At 45.4% G+C, this 13,556-nt stretch overlaps 1 protein-coding gene across 16 annotated transcripts in view; it reads right to left on the bottom strand.

The window, feature by feature from the left end:
- The window catches only part of PRUNE2 (prune homolog 2 with BCH domain), a 293,156-nt gene that overhangs the window by 83,413 nt on the left and 196,187 nt on the right, over nt 1-13,556 (bottom strand). For all 16 annotated transcript variants that reach the window (XM_009188956.3, XM_009188962.3, XM_009188968.3 and 13 more), the window contains exons 7-9: nt 13,029-13,187; nt 4,222-10,816; nt 2,816-3,563 (exon numbers count right to left, since the gene is read on the bottom strand). In XM_009188956.3, the coding sequence (XP_009187220.3) occupies nt 2,816-3,563; nt 4,222-10,816; nt 13,029-13,187 (7,502 nt within the window). The remainder of the gene's footprint in view (nt 1-2,815; nt 3,564-4,221; nt 10,817-13,028; nt 13,188-13,556) is intronic.

Below are 13,556 nucleotides of genomic sequence, written 5' to 3'. Positions count from 1 at the left end.
GACTGTTTTAGATGTACCTCTCAGAGCTGCAGTACGACTTCATGGGCCCTAGGCACTTCTGCCCTCATAAGCCCCTTCTGTCATTAAAACATTTTTTAAAAGTTTATTTTATAACGTTGTTGGTATAAAGACAAAATGTAATCCACGTGAAAGTATACTAATTTTTTCTTCTGATTATAAAAGAAAATATTCTCATGGGCTCCTTAAAGTATCATGGGCCCTGGGCACTCTGTCTCTTGTGTCTGACAGAGAATAAGCGATTCCTGCTGCCTGCTCCATAAAGGTGCCCGAAACAGACGTCTCTCCTCTTATTTCCTCACTTGTGTAACTCTTGTCTCGCAAGATTGCCGTTGTAAAGTGAAACAGTGCACACAGAGTGTTTAGCACCCAGTCTATGGCTAAATGCCCATAGTTGGTACCTATTTTATACTTAAACTGACACTGGGCTTTGACTAGCTTGACTTAAATATTACACTGCTATCTACCTTTTTACTTATGTCTAACTTTTTAATGAAATTGTAAACTGCTAGATGACTGACAGTATGTTTTAAACCAGTGGTTCTCAAGCTTTGGAGGGCACCAGGAGCTGCTGAAGCTCAGCTGACTGGGCCTCACCCCCCGAGTTTCTGATTCCGCAGGTCTGAGTCAGGGCCAATAGTTTGCATTTCTAACAAGCACTCAGGTGATACTGATGCTGCCGTTCTTAGGACCCCACTTAGAGAACCACTGTTTTAGACAACTCTTTCTTCTCCAAAAATCTAGCACAGAGGGAGACTTACACATTCAGAGTAAATTATTTATGCAAAAGATAATACACATGCCGGAGCGAAAATCTGCCCCATCCCCATTGTGAGGAAAGTTTCAGTACTACGAAAGCTGAGCGGAAAGGGATGAGCAAAGAAATCGTGTTGAAAGAAAAGGTACTGGTGGCACAATTGAACACCGACTGTCATCTATTGGATCTCAGGGGCGTGTGCAAAATGCAGACAAGAAGCCAAACAATAGCTTAGCCAACTCATGGCTGCCTGAGTTCTGAGCTCAATCTATAACAATGCCAGCAGGGCTGCTGGGATCCATCTGCTACTCGCTTTCTGATAACGGATCTGAGGTCTCTCTGGAAGAAAATAGCTTGACAGGAAGAAAGAAGGATTAGGCCAGCTGACAACGTCTGGATTTATGAAGCTGCCCTGGAATATGGTAGAGCTTTTAACCCCTTCTGCACTTTGCTAACCCTCAACATACCCCAGCTATTCTTTCCATTGTCCTTGTTCCTTTCATCAAGAAATGTAATTTGTGAATGCCAAAGCTCTCCTGGACACATTCTGTTTCCACACAAATTAAGTTCCCAGAATTTAATACTGCACAAAGGCTTGAGATTTTTCAGCCTAACTCACTAATTTTACGGATGAGAAAACCTAAGCCTGGGATTAATCCTAAAATGTATAATCAGTCATGGTAGAGCCAGGCTGGAATCCAGATTCTTTGACTCACTGTGGGTACGTGGTATGTATAGTCCTTTATATTCCCACGCTGAGTAGGAAAAAAAAAGATATCTTTTCTCCCTTTTTTTTTTTTTTTTTTTTTTGAGACAGAGTCTGGCTCTGTTGCTCAGGCTGGAGGGCAGTGGCACGATCTTGGCTCACTGCAACCTCCACCTCCCAGGTTCAAGTGATTCTCCTGTCTCAGCCTCCCAAGTAACTGGGATTACAGGTGCTGCCACCACTCCTGGCTAATTTTTGAATTTTTAGTAGAGACGGGGTTTCACCATGATGGCCAGGATGGTCTCAAACTCCTGACCTCAAGTGATCCACTCACCTTGGGCTTCCAAGGTGTTGGGATTACAGGTGTGAGCCACCGTGCCTGGCCGACACTTTTCTCTGTTACATTTCAAGGAGGAAACATGACTTTCCCCTTTACTTATTTTTCACAATTTGTTCTTTTGTCCCTGGAAGCAGGAGGGCTTCATAAACACAAATGAAGAGAAATGAAGAATGCTAAACAGTTTCAGCAGAGACTGGCAGCTTGAGGGCAGCGATGACATCCTATTCCCTGATATATGCCCATTGGCTACCCGGACCATGGCACAGAGCAAGCTCTCAAAAACCACATGGTGAATGAATGAATGAATGAATGAGTGAATGAATGACTGAATCACTGATTTGGTGACAGTTTGCCAATTTATCTGCCAATTAGGGAATGAATGTTTTACACTGAGATTTGGAGAAGCCTATGGAGTCTCTCTGTCTCCAGTGATAAATTAGGTGCTTACATAAAACCAGAAAATGACTTTTCTGTATGCTAAGGCTTTGGAGGTGGCAAGCTTTGAATCCCAGAGTGTTCACTCTGGTTACTTAATTCTAGGCAAGTTATAGAAACTTTCTGAGCCTTGAATCCCCCTACTCAACCCCATCCCTTCCATTCCCCGCACTGGCATGTTAGGATTAAATGAGGTAATATATGCAAACTGCCTCGCACATAGTAGGTGCTGATTAAACGTTAGTGTCATTCCCTTGTATTCCCAACTGCCTGTTTAAGAGTCATGTAGGTATTCAAGTAGGTGGGGTGGCAGTTGGGGGGTAGGTATAAGACTCTGAATGAAAATTGAAGGGGCTTTTTGACTGAAAATGTACATAAATCATCATTATAGTAATAGTTATCTAGTAGCTGCTTTTACTGATGGTGTGCCTTGCATTCAATATAAGCAAAGCTGCTATCATCCAGGTATTCTTCATATTCCATAACCTCTAACCATTTCCCAGGTTTCTAAATAAATTGCTTTTCAGGCAAAAATAAATAAATCTAGCTTTCTGCTTACCCATGTGGTCTTGGTTTCCTGGTTCCGAGCTCAAGGAACTCTGTCTCCTCCTCCATTTCCGTGTCACGGATCATGGTTTTCTGAGCAGGCTGTGGTGAAAGCATTTCCCATTCATTGTCATGGGTGACAGCCTGCAACATAACTGCATCCGGGTCAGCCCTGCCTCGGCTCTTACTCTTCTGTGATTGGCTGACTGGACCAGAGGCTTCCTCTAGTGCTAAAGATTCTAGAGGCTTCATTTCTTGCAGAATCTGCAGCTGGGGACCCTCGCCCAAGCTGAGTTCAGAGAATGGCTCCACAGTCTTGCCAGACCACCCAGGCCCTGATGATAGATCACCAACCTCACTATGGCCCAAGAACATCCAACTCTGGTCTTGTGCAGGGCTTTCAAAAGATGATCTCGTATCGCCTTTAGAAGACATTTTCTCTGCAGAGATACCTTTTGTTTCATTTAAGGAGGCAGGCTGACATGTGTCTGGGAACCTTGCTAACTGAGTTCCCTGCGGCCCTGTTTCTTTGGAACCTACATACAATTCTAATTCAGCGATGCTTTCTCTTTCTTCACAGGCCTCTGGCTTTGAATGTAAATTTTCTTCATGGTTTACAAGTATGTAATCCATGTGTAGTACATGACGATCTTCATTCTTCTCTGTACATCTGCCTTCCTTGTACTCTGATTTTATCTGCTCAGGCTCTTTGGTAGGAATTACTTTTTCTTCTTCCAATTCTGATATTTCCTTGCTGTCACCTAGAAGTGGAAGTTGAAAGTGAGAAGAGGAGAACAAGGTTTAATGAACACATTGTGCGATTTGTTATCCTTGCAAATGATCATCTAAAAGAGGTAACTTAATGCTTTTATTTTTTATATTATTTATTTATTTATTTATTTGAGACAGAGTCCCGCTCCAGCACCCAGGCTGGAGTGCAATGGTGTGATTTCAGCTCACAGCAACCTCCACCTCCTGGTTTCAAGCTATTCTCCTGCCTCAGCCTCCCGAGTAGCTGGGACTACAGGCGGCTGCCACCACACACAGTTAATTTTTGTATTTTTAGTAGAGATGGGGTGTCACCATGCTGGCCAGACTGGTCTCGAACACCTGACATCAGGTGATCCACCCTTCTTGGCTTCCCAAAGTGCTGGGATTACAGGCGTGAGCCCTTGTGCCCAGTTAGAAAATATTTTTATTTTGTAGAGTCATTTGATTTTCTTGTGCACTATCAGGGATAGGTACTATATATGCATTAGTTTTTACTGCTGTTATAATACAGGACTTGGTGAGGCATTCCTTGCAAATGTAGTTAGTTCCTCTCTACCCTCATTGGTAGGAAGAGTGTGTCTTATAAATATTCACTAGTTTAATTAACGCAGTGGTTTCTTGGAGGTGGAAGAATGGGATGTTTCTTACCATTTGGTGGTCCTATGTCTCCACCTGCTGGTAAATCAGAATCATCTGTTTCTACTTCCCAGTCAATGCTTGATGGAGACAAAATGTTGGCGCCTGCTCCCACAGGCAAATAAACGGACTCAGGGTCTTCATGAATATGCAGCACAGCCAGCTGGGATCCAGGCAGTCTGTTTTTGGTCTCAGCCTGGTTTACCTCACTTCTTCGATCAGGAAGCGCAGAAAGCACTATCTCTGCTGCTCTGTATCCCAGAGACTCATCCTCTGGAGACCCAGCTTCCTCTATTGTTTCAGCATTCTGGGCAGGCTCTGTGAGATAGGATAAATCAAAGGGAGGTGTGTATGGTGCCAGTGACTGCTTCAGAGAATCTTCCTCCAAAGGAGGGTCACCACCATACAGGAAGTGTTCAGGCTCTCTCAGTAAATCTTCATCGATATTCTGGCCCATTACATCGTATTCAAAATCACCCCACGAGGCTTCGGATGAGCAGATATCTTGCTTCGCTAGGTCCCCATCAACTGGCGTTTCAGGATGACCTTCGGATAATGTCAGTTTACTCATGTCATCTATCGTTCCCGTGGATGTGTTGAGACCTGAGGCATCGCTGAAACTGTGGTCAAAGGCAGCTTCGCTTATATCCAGACAAGTGTCTGAGGCTAGCAAAGCATCAGGAACCATGGCAGGATTCTCTGTGGATAAACATGGCTCACCATCAAACAAAGCTCTTGCACCAGACTGACTTTCAGGAGAAAAGCTGTCTGATAACCAAGAACTGTCGCCTTCTGGAGTTGGCTCTTGGTGAGTTACAAAAATGCTAGTTGCCACATTTTCAATCCTTGGGATTCTTCTGTCAACTGGTTCCAAAATTGGTGCCATATCTGGGCTGGCTCCTTTTTCTGATGCTTGTAAATCTGTATTGTCATCACTATTTATTTCAGAAGGTTCAGGTGAACCTTTATGAGAGGCGGGCTGAGAGGAGCCCTTTATGTCTGCCTGATTGCCAATTGGAGGCAGCGGAGTTGCGTTTTCAGAATCGAGTTCTGCATTGGATGGGACAAACTCCTGTCCAGGCTCATGAATGGGTTCTTTATCCATCTCTGGCTCAGTGAGACAAAGCTCACTGGATTCCACTTCAGGTCCCATGCAAGCACCGAGGTGCTTCTCAGTGTCTTGCTTCGCTTCAGAATCGTGACATATATCAGGGCTGTTGGAAGCCTGGGAATTGCTGTCATGGTCGCAATGTGTCAGGATATCAGGATTCTCACCATCTGCTTTCAAACTGAAGGGCTTCTTAGCATCCACCCACAAGTCAGGCGCGGCAGAGGCCAGCTGCCCACCCTCTTGAAAGTTGCCATGTAAAATATCTGGCACAAATGTACCTTGGGAGTCCTCATTTGGGGCAGAGCCATCCCATTCAGAGCCTGGCTTCATTATCAGTTGGGTGGGAGAACTGACAGCAGGAAAATTTTCTGTGGCAATGCTTGAATGTGTCATCTCACCCAGGTATGATTTTTCTTGTTCCCACTGATTTGTTTCTTGACCTTCATTTGTTGAAACATGAGATGTAACACAACCATTTTCCTCTGCATGAGTAAAGGCTGCATCTGGCTGATCGCAGACTGACAGCATGGCGTCCTGATGCCGCTCTTGGGTCGGTGTTTCAGGAGTCAGCTCATCGCCAGCAGCAGACACAAAGGTTTGCTCTCTTGAGTCCTTTTCTTTGATTTGGTCCAATATTACAAGCTGGCTGAATTTGTCAGCATCTGGGTCTGGCTGCCTTGGTTGAATGTTCCAGAGTTGCTCATGGGAGTTCTTCCCATTACCTTCCAGGAAGGGTGACTGATGGTTGTCACTAAAAGGATTAGTATAGTGTGTTTCCACGGGCTCAATATCATTCTGAACTGGTACTCCCCAGGGACTGGCATTTTGATATACGGAAGAATTTATCTCCAACACATCACTGGGATCAGACAGCTCCCTTTCAAATGTACTCTCAATTAGTCTCCCTTCCTGGGGTGAGGCATTCCACCACTCAGTGCTATCAGCTGAGAAGCCCAGCATTTCCAGTTGAGAATTATCTTCGTTCTTTGGTTCAGCTTTGGGAGATATTTGCCATGCAACATCTCCTGTCTTCCCTGTTTCTGGAGAAGATCTCATCTCCTTCTCCACTGCTGGAATCTGTATTTCAGTCTCCGTTAACGGTGAGAAATTCCAGTGATCAGGGCTGCTTTGCTGATTGTCACAGAATGGGTTTGACTTACTCTCATTCTCTGCTGGCTCTGAGCTGCCTAGGTAGTCATAAATATTTTCAGACTTAGGATCAGCTGTGACCAAGAACTTATTCGATTCATTCAGTGACTCCCAAGCCCTGGATTCATCCTGAGCAACGTGGCAGTTGGCTGCCTGGATCTCTTCCTCCACTGACTCTTCACCATCGACACTGTCATCGTCAGAACCTGAGCTTGTTGAAATGGCCCTGGCATCCTCTGGCTGCACAGTTGCAGAAATGTCATGTTCATTTTTCTCCTGGTAGCTAGCGATGAGATTGCTTTCCTGACGTGTCCCTGAATGCTCAGAATATCTGCCTGTTTCAGGACTGGACAAAGAGGACAAGGAATCACCATCAATCGAGTCATTCCAGATCTCTAAAAATGTAGGAGTTTTGCGATCCAAACTCTTTTCAAACTCATTTGTTCTGTTTTTCTCTAAATCCTTCATTTTGGTAACTATTTCTACTTGGCCATCAGTGGTAATTAGTTCAGATTCTTGGTGACTCTGTTCACTCCAATTGCCTCGGTTCTCTTCCTGATACCCAGAACTGGGTTGCTGGCCCCAGGAAGACAGCGCAACTGAAGAATCATTTAACTCAGGACTTGATGCACTTGAATGAGTATACTCACTAGAAATAGTATCTCTGTCAAAATTTCCAGATGAACTGGCTCCTGGAAGGTTATTTTCAGTCCCCTTAACGTCAAGATTTTTGGTTATCTCGGAACTTGTGCAGCTGACATGCACGACACTGTCTACAGGAGCATCTCCAAAGTCAAGGCTTCGGGGAACTTTGTGAGGTCCGCCTCCACCCACATTCTCTGGCTCTAGAATGTTACATTCTTCAGTTTTCTCAAGATTCTTTTCTGGTACAGATACGTATTTTGGGAAATTCATCCCATCTGAAGTCTCAGTAGTTTCACCTGAATTTCTCTGACTCATGAGGTTCTGTTCATAGGTGTCTTTTGGCTGCAGGTTATCTGCAGACATCCCTGTTTGCACATCACGGGAGTCTAGATTGTAAGACCCCTTCTCATACTCGGAAACTTCCTCTGGTTCCTCGGTTTGAGGACTGAAAGTGACTGCAAGAGAGCTGATTTTGCCTGATTTAACGCAGATTTCCTGATGTTCAGATGCAACCAGAGAAGACAGTTCCTGGTCACTCTGCCCTTTTTCAGAAATCCCTGAGGCACTCTCCACACCAGAGGCGATCACCTCCTCTTCATCGAGGTGCTCCCTGTTGGTGGCTCCCTGGGCTTCCTTCTCACTTTCACTTTGTCCATTGCTATGACCTTTCCATGGATCTGGGTGTGCAAAATGCCCTGGATTCTCAAGCCTAGTCGCCAAGGATGCTGCATCACTTTGCAGGGTTTCCCTCTCTGTCTCCTGGTTGTCAAGATGAGATGTAAGTGCCCCTGACTCACTGGTTCCAGAAGCTGCTGGCGCATCTGGGCAGTGAGTGTCTTTAACATTTGCTGAATGGCTGGGGATTTCAGAAGGCAATTCGCTTTGCTCTGAATCTGTGAGATATGAGGAACCTGGTAACATGAACGATGACATGTCTTTATCTCTCATGACAGAATCCCAAATACTGTTTGCAATTAGCTGCCCACTTTTCTCATTCAGTGTGTGATGTCCACTGGGAGCACTGTCCTTGGTATGCTCATCAGAGGCAGGGAGCTCCCAATCTACCTGATTTGCCTCCTGATACTCCAAGCCCCAGGGTTCCAGCTGTCTCACTGTAAATCGGGTTTCTGGCTCGGTACTTTCAGCCATGTATCCTTCTGTTTGACCGTCACTGGGGAGTGCCACACCCCCGCTGCAGTCATCCCAGTCCAAATCATTGTCCATATCTGAGATCGTTGCTGTGGACTGCGTATCCTCCAAAATCACTCTGTTCCACAAGTCGAGACTGTCAGGCGCTGTCTGCCGGGAGTTGGTGCTGCTGTGCAGAAGTGTGAGTTGTCGGTTTGTTTCATTGTACAGTTGCATCATGCTGGGGTCATCGTAACTGGACTGGCTGCTTTCCCCCACGTCATCCTCCATGGACACATTCTTACCATCTGTGTGCTCTGTCTTGAGTTCATTTTCATCCGGGTCGTGAGTGGCATTTATTTCAGAACTGTTATCTGTATGAGGTGAAGCCCACATGTCTAGGTTCCCAGGACCTGAACTGATTCGATTTCGAGATGGCTGTTGCAGTGACTGAGGTGGAATGTCAGTCTCCTCTGCCGTGGAGTTACCATCTTTTGACTCAAAACCTTCCTCTTTAGCAAATGGCTTGTGTTCAGTTTCCTTTTCGTCTCCAGCACATGTTGGTGATGTGTAAGAGTCTGAGGTGGAGTAATTGGTATCTAAGGGGGATGGCACCGAATCTTCTCCTAGGTTGGATGCACTGTAATCAGAGCATTTGTAAGATAAGAAGGAATCTTCCCAAGGAGCTAGGACGTCTGACCCTCCTTTCTTCATACTCTCCTCAAAAAGGTTCCAGGAATCTACCTTTTCATATACCTTGCCCCTAGCTTTAGGATCCACTAAACCATTCTGATCTTCTTTTGGTGGCTTAGAATTAGTCCACGTATGATCCAGATCAGAACTGGGATTTCCAGGTGCAAAGATGTGATCCCTGGAGTCACTGTTCCTCTTGCCCCAGATTTCTGGAGCTGCTTCATTATTTATCTCACTGGGTGAATTGTCCAGTAGTTCTGAAGAAGAAAAGACAAATCCACCTTTTGCCATGGCCCACTCATCCGGGTCCCTAACAGAAGGTGTCTCGCCACTTGTTGGGTGCAAATTCCAGGTATTTTTTAACGCTTCAGCATGATCTTCCTTACCAAACGCACTCCAGGCTGGGAATGGCGCCGCAGCTGCTGGTTCACCATCATCTGTAGTATTTCCCCAGGGCTCGGGCATGGCTGTGGGAGAGCGACCAGAATGCCACAAAGAAGCAAAGTCTTCTATCAGGTGGTTTGTTCCTTGGGGAGATGTATTTGGCAAAGGTGGCTTCTCCATGGGCACGTTCTGGAATGACAAGCTTTCTTCATTTTGGTCTTGAATATCATTGCTACCCAGTTCAGGTTGACCAAATTCAGACTCCCAGGGACCTGACTTTGTGAATTCGAGACTCTTTGGCTGAAATACCGAATCTGAGGCTCTCCTATCAATGGAGCTTGGCTTATGCTCTTTCCACGATTCAGGGCTCTGGAAAACAGATTCCCGTTCACTAGAACTCCACGCATCTGCAATATTTTTGGAGTCAATTTCCAAACCACCCCACCAGCTGCTGCACCGTGCATGGGTCTGAGGTGGCCCCATGTGACCTGTGTCAGTGGCTTTTTGGGTCATATCTTTTGTATAGAGTGAGGCTGGTTCTTCCGTGGATGGCGAGCTTTCTACTAAACTATTCATGGGTGTTGGTGGGATCCTCTTTCCAATATTTTTTAGCCTTTCTGGGGAAGGGGATTCATCTCCCACAAAATCTGTCAGGCTCAAATTTCTTTCAGAGTTATCTCTGGGACTTTCTTGTCTCTGGACAAACTCCTCATCATATTCCACAAGGCTATCTTTGCCAGCCCCCGACAAAAGTGAAGTGGATGAATAATTAGACATGTTGGTTCCCATGCCATCAAGTCCTTCAGGCCCAGCGGGGAGCTGTCCTTCTGACAGGTCGCTGTTGGGGAAGAAGTCATCCGCTGGGGAGTAGTCTGCAGAATGAGAAGATTGCTGGGACTGGCCAGAAGCCATGGGTGCTGGGTCAAAATTGAAGAGGTCGAAGTGTTCACCATGTTCTCCAGACCATGCGTGTTCCTCCGCAACCGCCCCTTCAGGGATGGGGCTGTAGGAGTCAAGCCCTGGGAGGAGGGTGTGGTGAGGCCCAGCACCTTCTCCCACGGGGCTGTCATCACTGAGGAAAACAGAGCTCTCCTTGGATGAGCGGCTGCTCCTAATGGTAGCCAGTCCGCTGTCTGGGCTAACGAGGTCTACGTTGGCATCCACCTGAGCCTGGTTAGAATCGTTGAGATCTGGAGGGTTCTCTATGAAATTCACAGAGCTGGGCTGTGGCTCTACGTCAGAACCATACAGTTCCATAATCCCAGAAGACCCCTGGGAGAGGGGGGCACTGCCTGCCACGGCTTCTGTTGAGGATGTCCGGCTGTTGGAGACCATCTCTGGACACCTCCTGTTGATGACTTCCTTGACAACGAGAACCACCTGATCACAAGTCACTGAAGGGTCCTCTTGTTGGTACACCAGGATCTCATCACAGCCACAGTCAAAGGGCTCCAGTTCTAGGCAAGGGTTCTGACACTCTTCTAGCTCACAGCAAATCTGTCGGAAGGCACAGGAATTTGTGTCAGCACTCAGGCACTGTTGCACTTTGCAACTGCGCTTTGCAATTTATCTCTCTTAATTTTTTAAATATAAAATTAGTCTGTGTTCATCTGTCTGAAAAAGAAGATCTCAAACTTGGAAAGTTCTGATTACTATACCACCAACCTTTTCTCCAATTCTATCCAACTGTCTCTCTGTTTAATTCAAAATCCAGGTGCTCGATTTTGATGGCTCCTGAACGTTTTGGGTAAAGGAGTTTAAACCATCTAACTTCTTTCCTAACTGTAATATAATACCATCTTCCAACAGCGATGTAACTTGAGTTGCAAAAAAAGCAGAGATAACGCATGTTGCTGACAACTATAGGAAAAGTGTTGGAATAAGGGGAAAATATCAGGAGACAGGCTCTTGTTTGGGAGGGGCAGCCAGGGCTGCTTGAACGTCTGATAGCTTCAGAATGCAAAAGAGAGAGTAGGAAAGACAGATGCTCCCAGGGTCTGACCTTTCTGAACAGCACTCAGGACCCCTCGGACCCTTTCACCCCAGGTAACGGAAGCATGGAGCCCAAAACAGACAAAGCCAACCTGGGAGGCAAGGGGACACTGGCAGTCAGTGTGAGGCCAGAACTGGGTGGCGGCTTTCTGATTTTTAGGGAATGTCAGGAGTATTTTGTTGTGCTGGGCCTTTGAAATGGCCCCACAGGATTACTAGAGGTAAAATTAATAATAATAATAATAATCACCACCACCACTACCACCATGGAGCTCACACAGATACTACTACTACTAATTAACATTTATTGAGTGCTTTCATGTGCCAGGCGTGGTTCTAAGGGTTTTATGATCATTATCTCTTTTAATCATCACAGTAATTCCACAAGGTAGGAACTCTTTTTATTCCCATTTTACCCATGAAGAAATGAAGACACAGGAAGATTAAATAACTTGTCCAGCAACACACAGCTAACAAGTGCTGGAGCCTGAGTTCTGCACCCAGGCAGTCTGCTGCAAAGGCTGACTCAGCCAGTGGTGTGACCACACAGGCAAAGAGAGACTCGCTAGGCCAGAGCCAGGACTCTGTTGCTTAAGATTCCAGGGATCCACCTCTGGCTATTGCTAGGGTGGGGAGGGTGAGTGGGGAGAAGAGAAGAGGACTGGGGTCAGCTCAAGGGCTTTTAACTCCTTCATCTGCTCTTCTACTTTTGTCTGTTTCCAATGAACCAATTTTCAAATTGGTTTGAAAAAGGGGTCTACTGCTAAAAGTGATTTGAAAGCTGCCATATTGTAGGCTTCCAAGGCCTAAATCCCATCCCTGGGAAGCCAGTGACCAAAGATGAAATTTACCTTTGAAACCAAATGCAGAGTAAAGTGTTGGAAAAAACCATAGGCTGGTGATGCAGGTCAGAGGAGGAGATGCTCTCTCACATTTGGACTTGAGAGAGCCCGAGAGTACCCACAGGCATGTGTCAAGAGAGCTACAGTGGAGCTCTTGGGGGACAGAAAGGAGGACGTAGAAAAGAAAGGGGAAGAGACTGTGCCTCTAGCCACCTGTGGATTCATGAGGCATTGAATCCATTAGTGAGGAAAAATGAGTGATGAAGCATGCAGGGCCATGTGGCTCCTGTTACAATGAATCATGTATGTTCTCATATTAGTTATTAAGTACACCTGGCTTGGTATATCCAAAGGCCTATATTGATTAATTTTATCTAATTCTTTTTTTATTTTTATTTTTATTTCCTAGGCCTTGGGTTAAAAGACTCAGCGATCAACCTGGAGGATAATTGATTACCTAGTCAGAGTTCTGGTACCTGGAGACAGACTAACTTTGATTAAAGCATCAGATCACCAGGTCTTAAACACTGGGCATCAAATGGGTCCTGGGACAGGGGCTAAACCTTGTTAGTTATGATTAGGGAGCAGTCCTAGAAGAAAACAGCACCCAAAGGAGGACTTGCTCTTTTGGGGGTGAGAAAGAGCTAATGTTTTGAACCATGGATTCAGTCAAGAAGAGAAATTCTTCTGGGGCTTTCTTAAAAGGCCAAAGGTACAAAATACCCTCAACATTTCCTAAAACTCAAACCTCTAGGACTCCATCTCTTGGGCTAATTGCTCATGAGCCACCAATCTGTTCTGTCTTGCACTGTGTGTTCTGAGAGCCAGCAGGTTAGGACACACGGAAACACGCCGGGGTCAGAGGAGGGGCTCACCTGACTGCACAGCTCTACGTTTTCTGAGTACACAGCAATCTGTCGTCTCGGCTGCTGCTCCTCTGACAGATAGCTGGCGAACAGGATGAGGACGTCAAAACCAAACTTGTCTGTAAATGCTTTCAAGTCACTGGTAATATTGCTGTGAAACAGACAATTCTGAAACAACAACAGGAAATTTGATATTAATGTCAAACTTCCCAGCTGTGAGGAGTTGTGCCACAAATTTGTCCAGTCTTATGCTGTATTTAGGACAGACATTTATGATTTAAGGCAAGTGAAATACAGTTTGCTTTGAGAAAGCGTGGAAACTTCCATGCTACGGCTTAACACACACTTTGCTTGTTTGTTTTCCCAAACCACGTAAGAAAGGAGTTTTTGCCATTATTAAGAATAGTTTAGACAAAGAACAAATATCCTAAACATTTTTTCTAATATATTTATTCATATACTTAATTTGCAAATCTTATTTTCCCTCTTATCGCTGATAGGGTCTATATAAGAATGTCTGCTATTGTTACAATTTAT

The sequence above is a fragment of the Papio anubis genome, chromosome 13, assembly GCF_008728515.1.
Source record: "Papio anubis isolate 15944 chromosome 13, Panubis1.0, whole genome shotgun sequence".
Lineage (NCBI taxonomy): Eukaryota > Metazoa > Chordata > Mammalia > Primates > Cercopithecidae > Papio > Papio anubis.
This window is presented reverse-complemented; position numbering and strand designations above follow the sequence as displayed.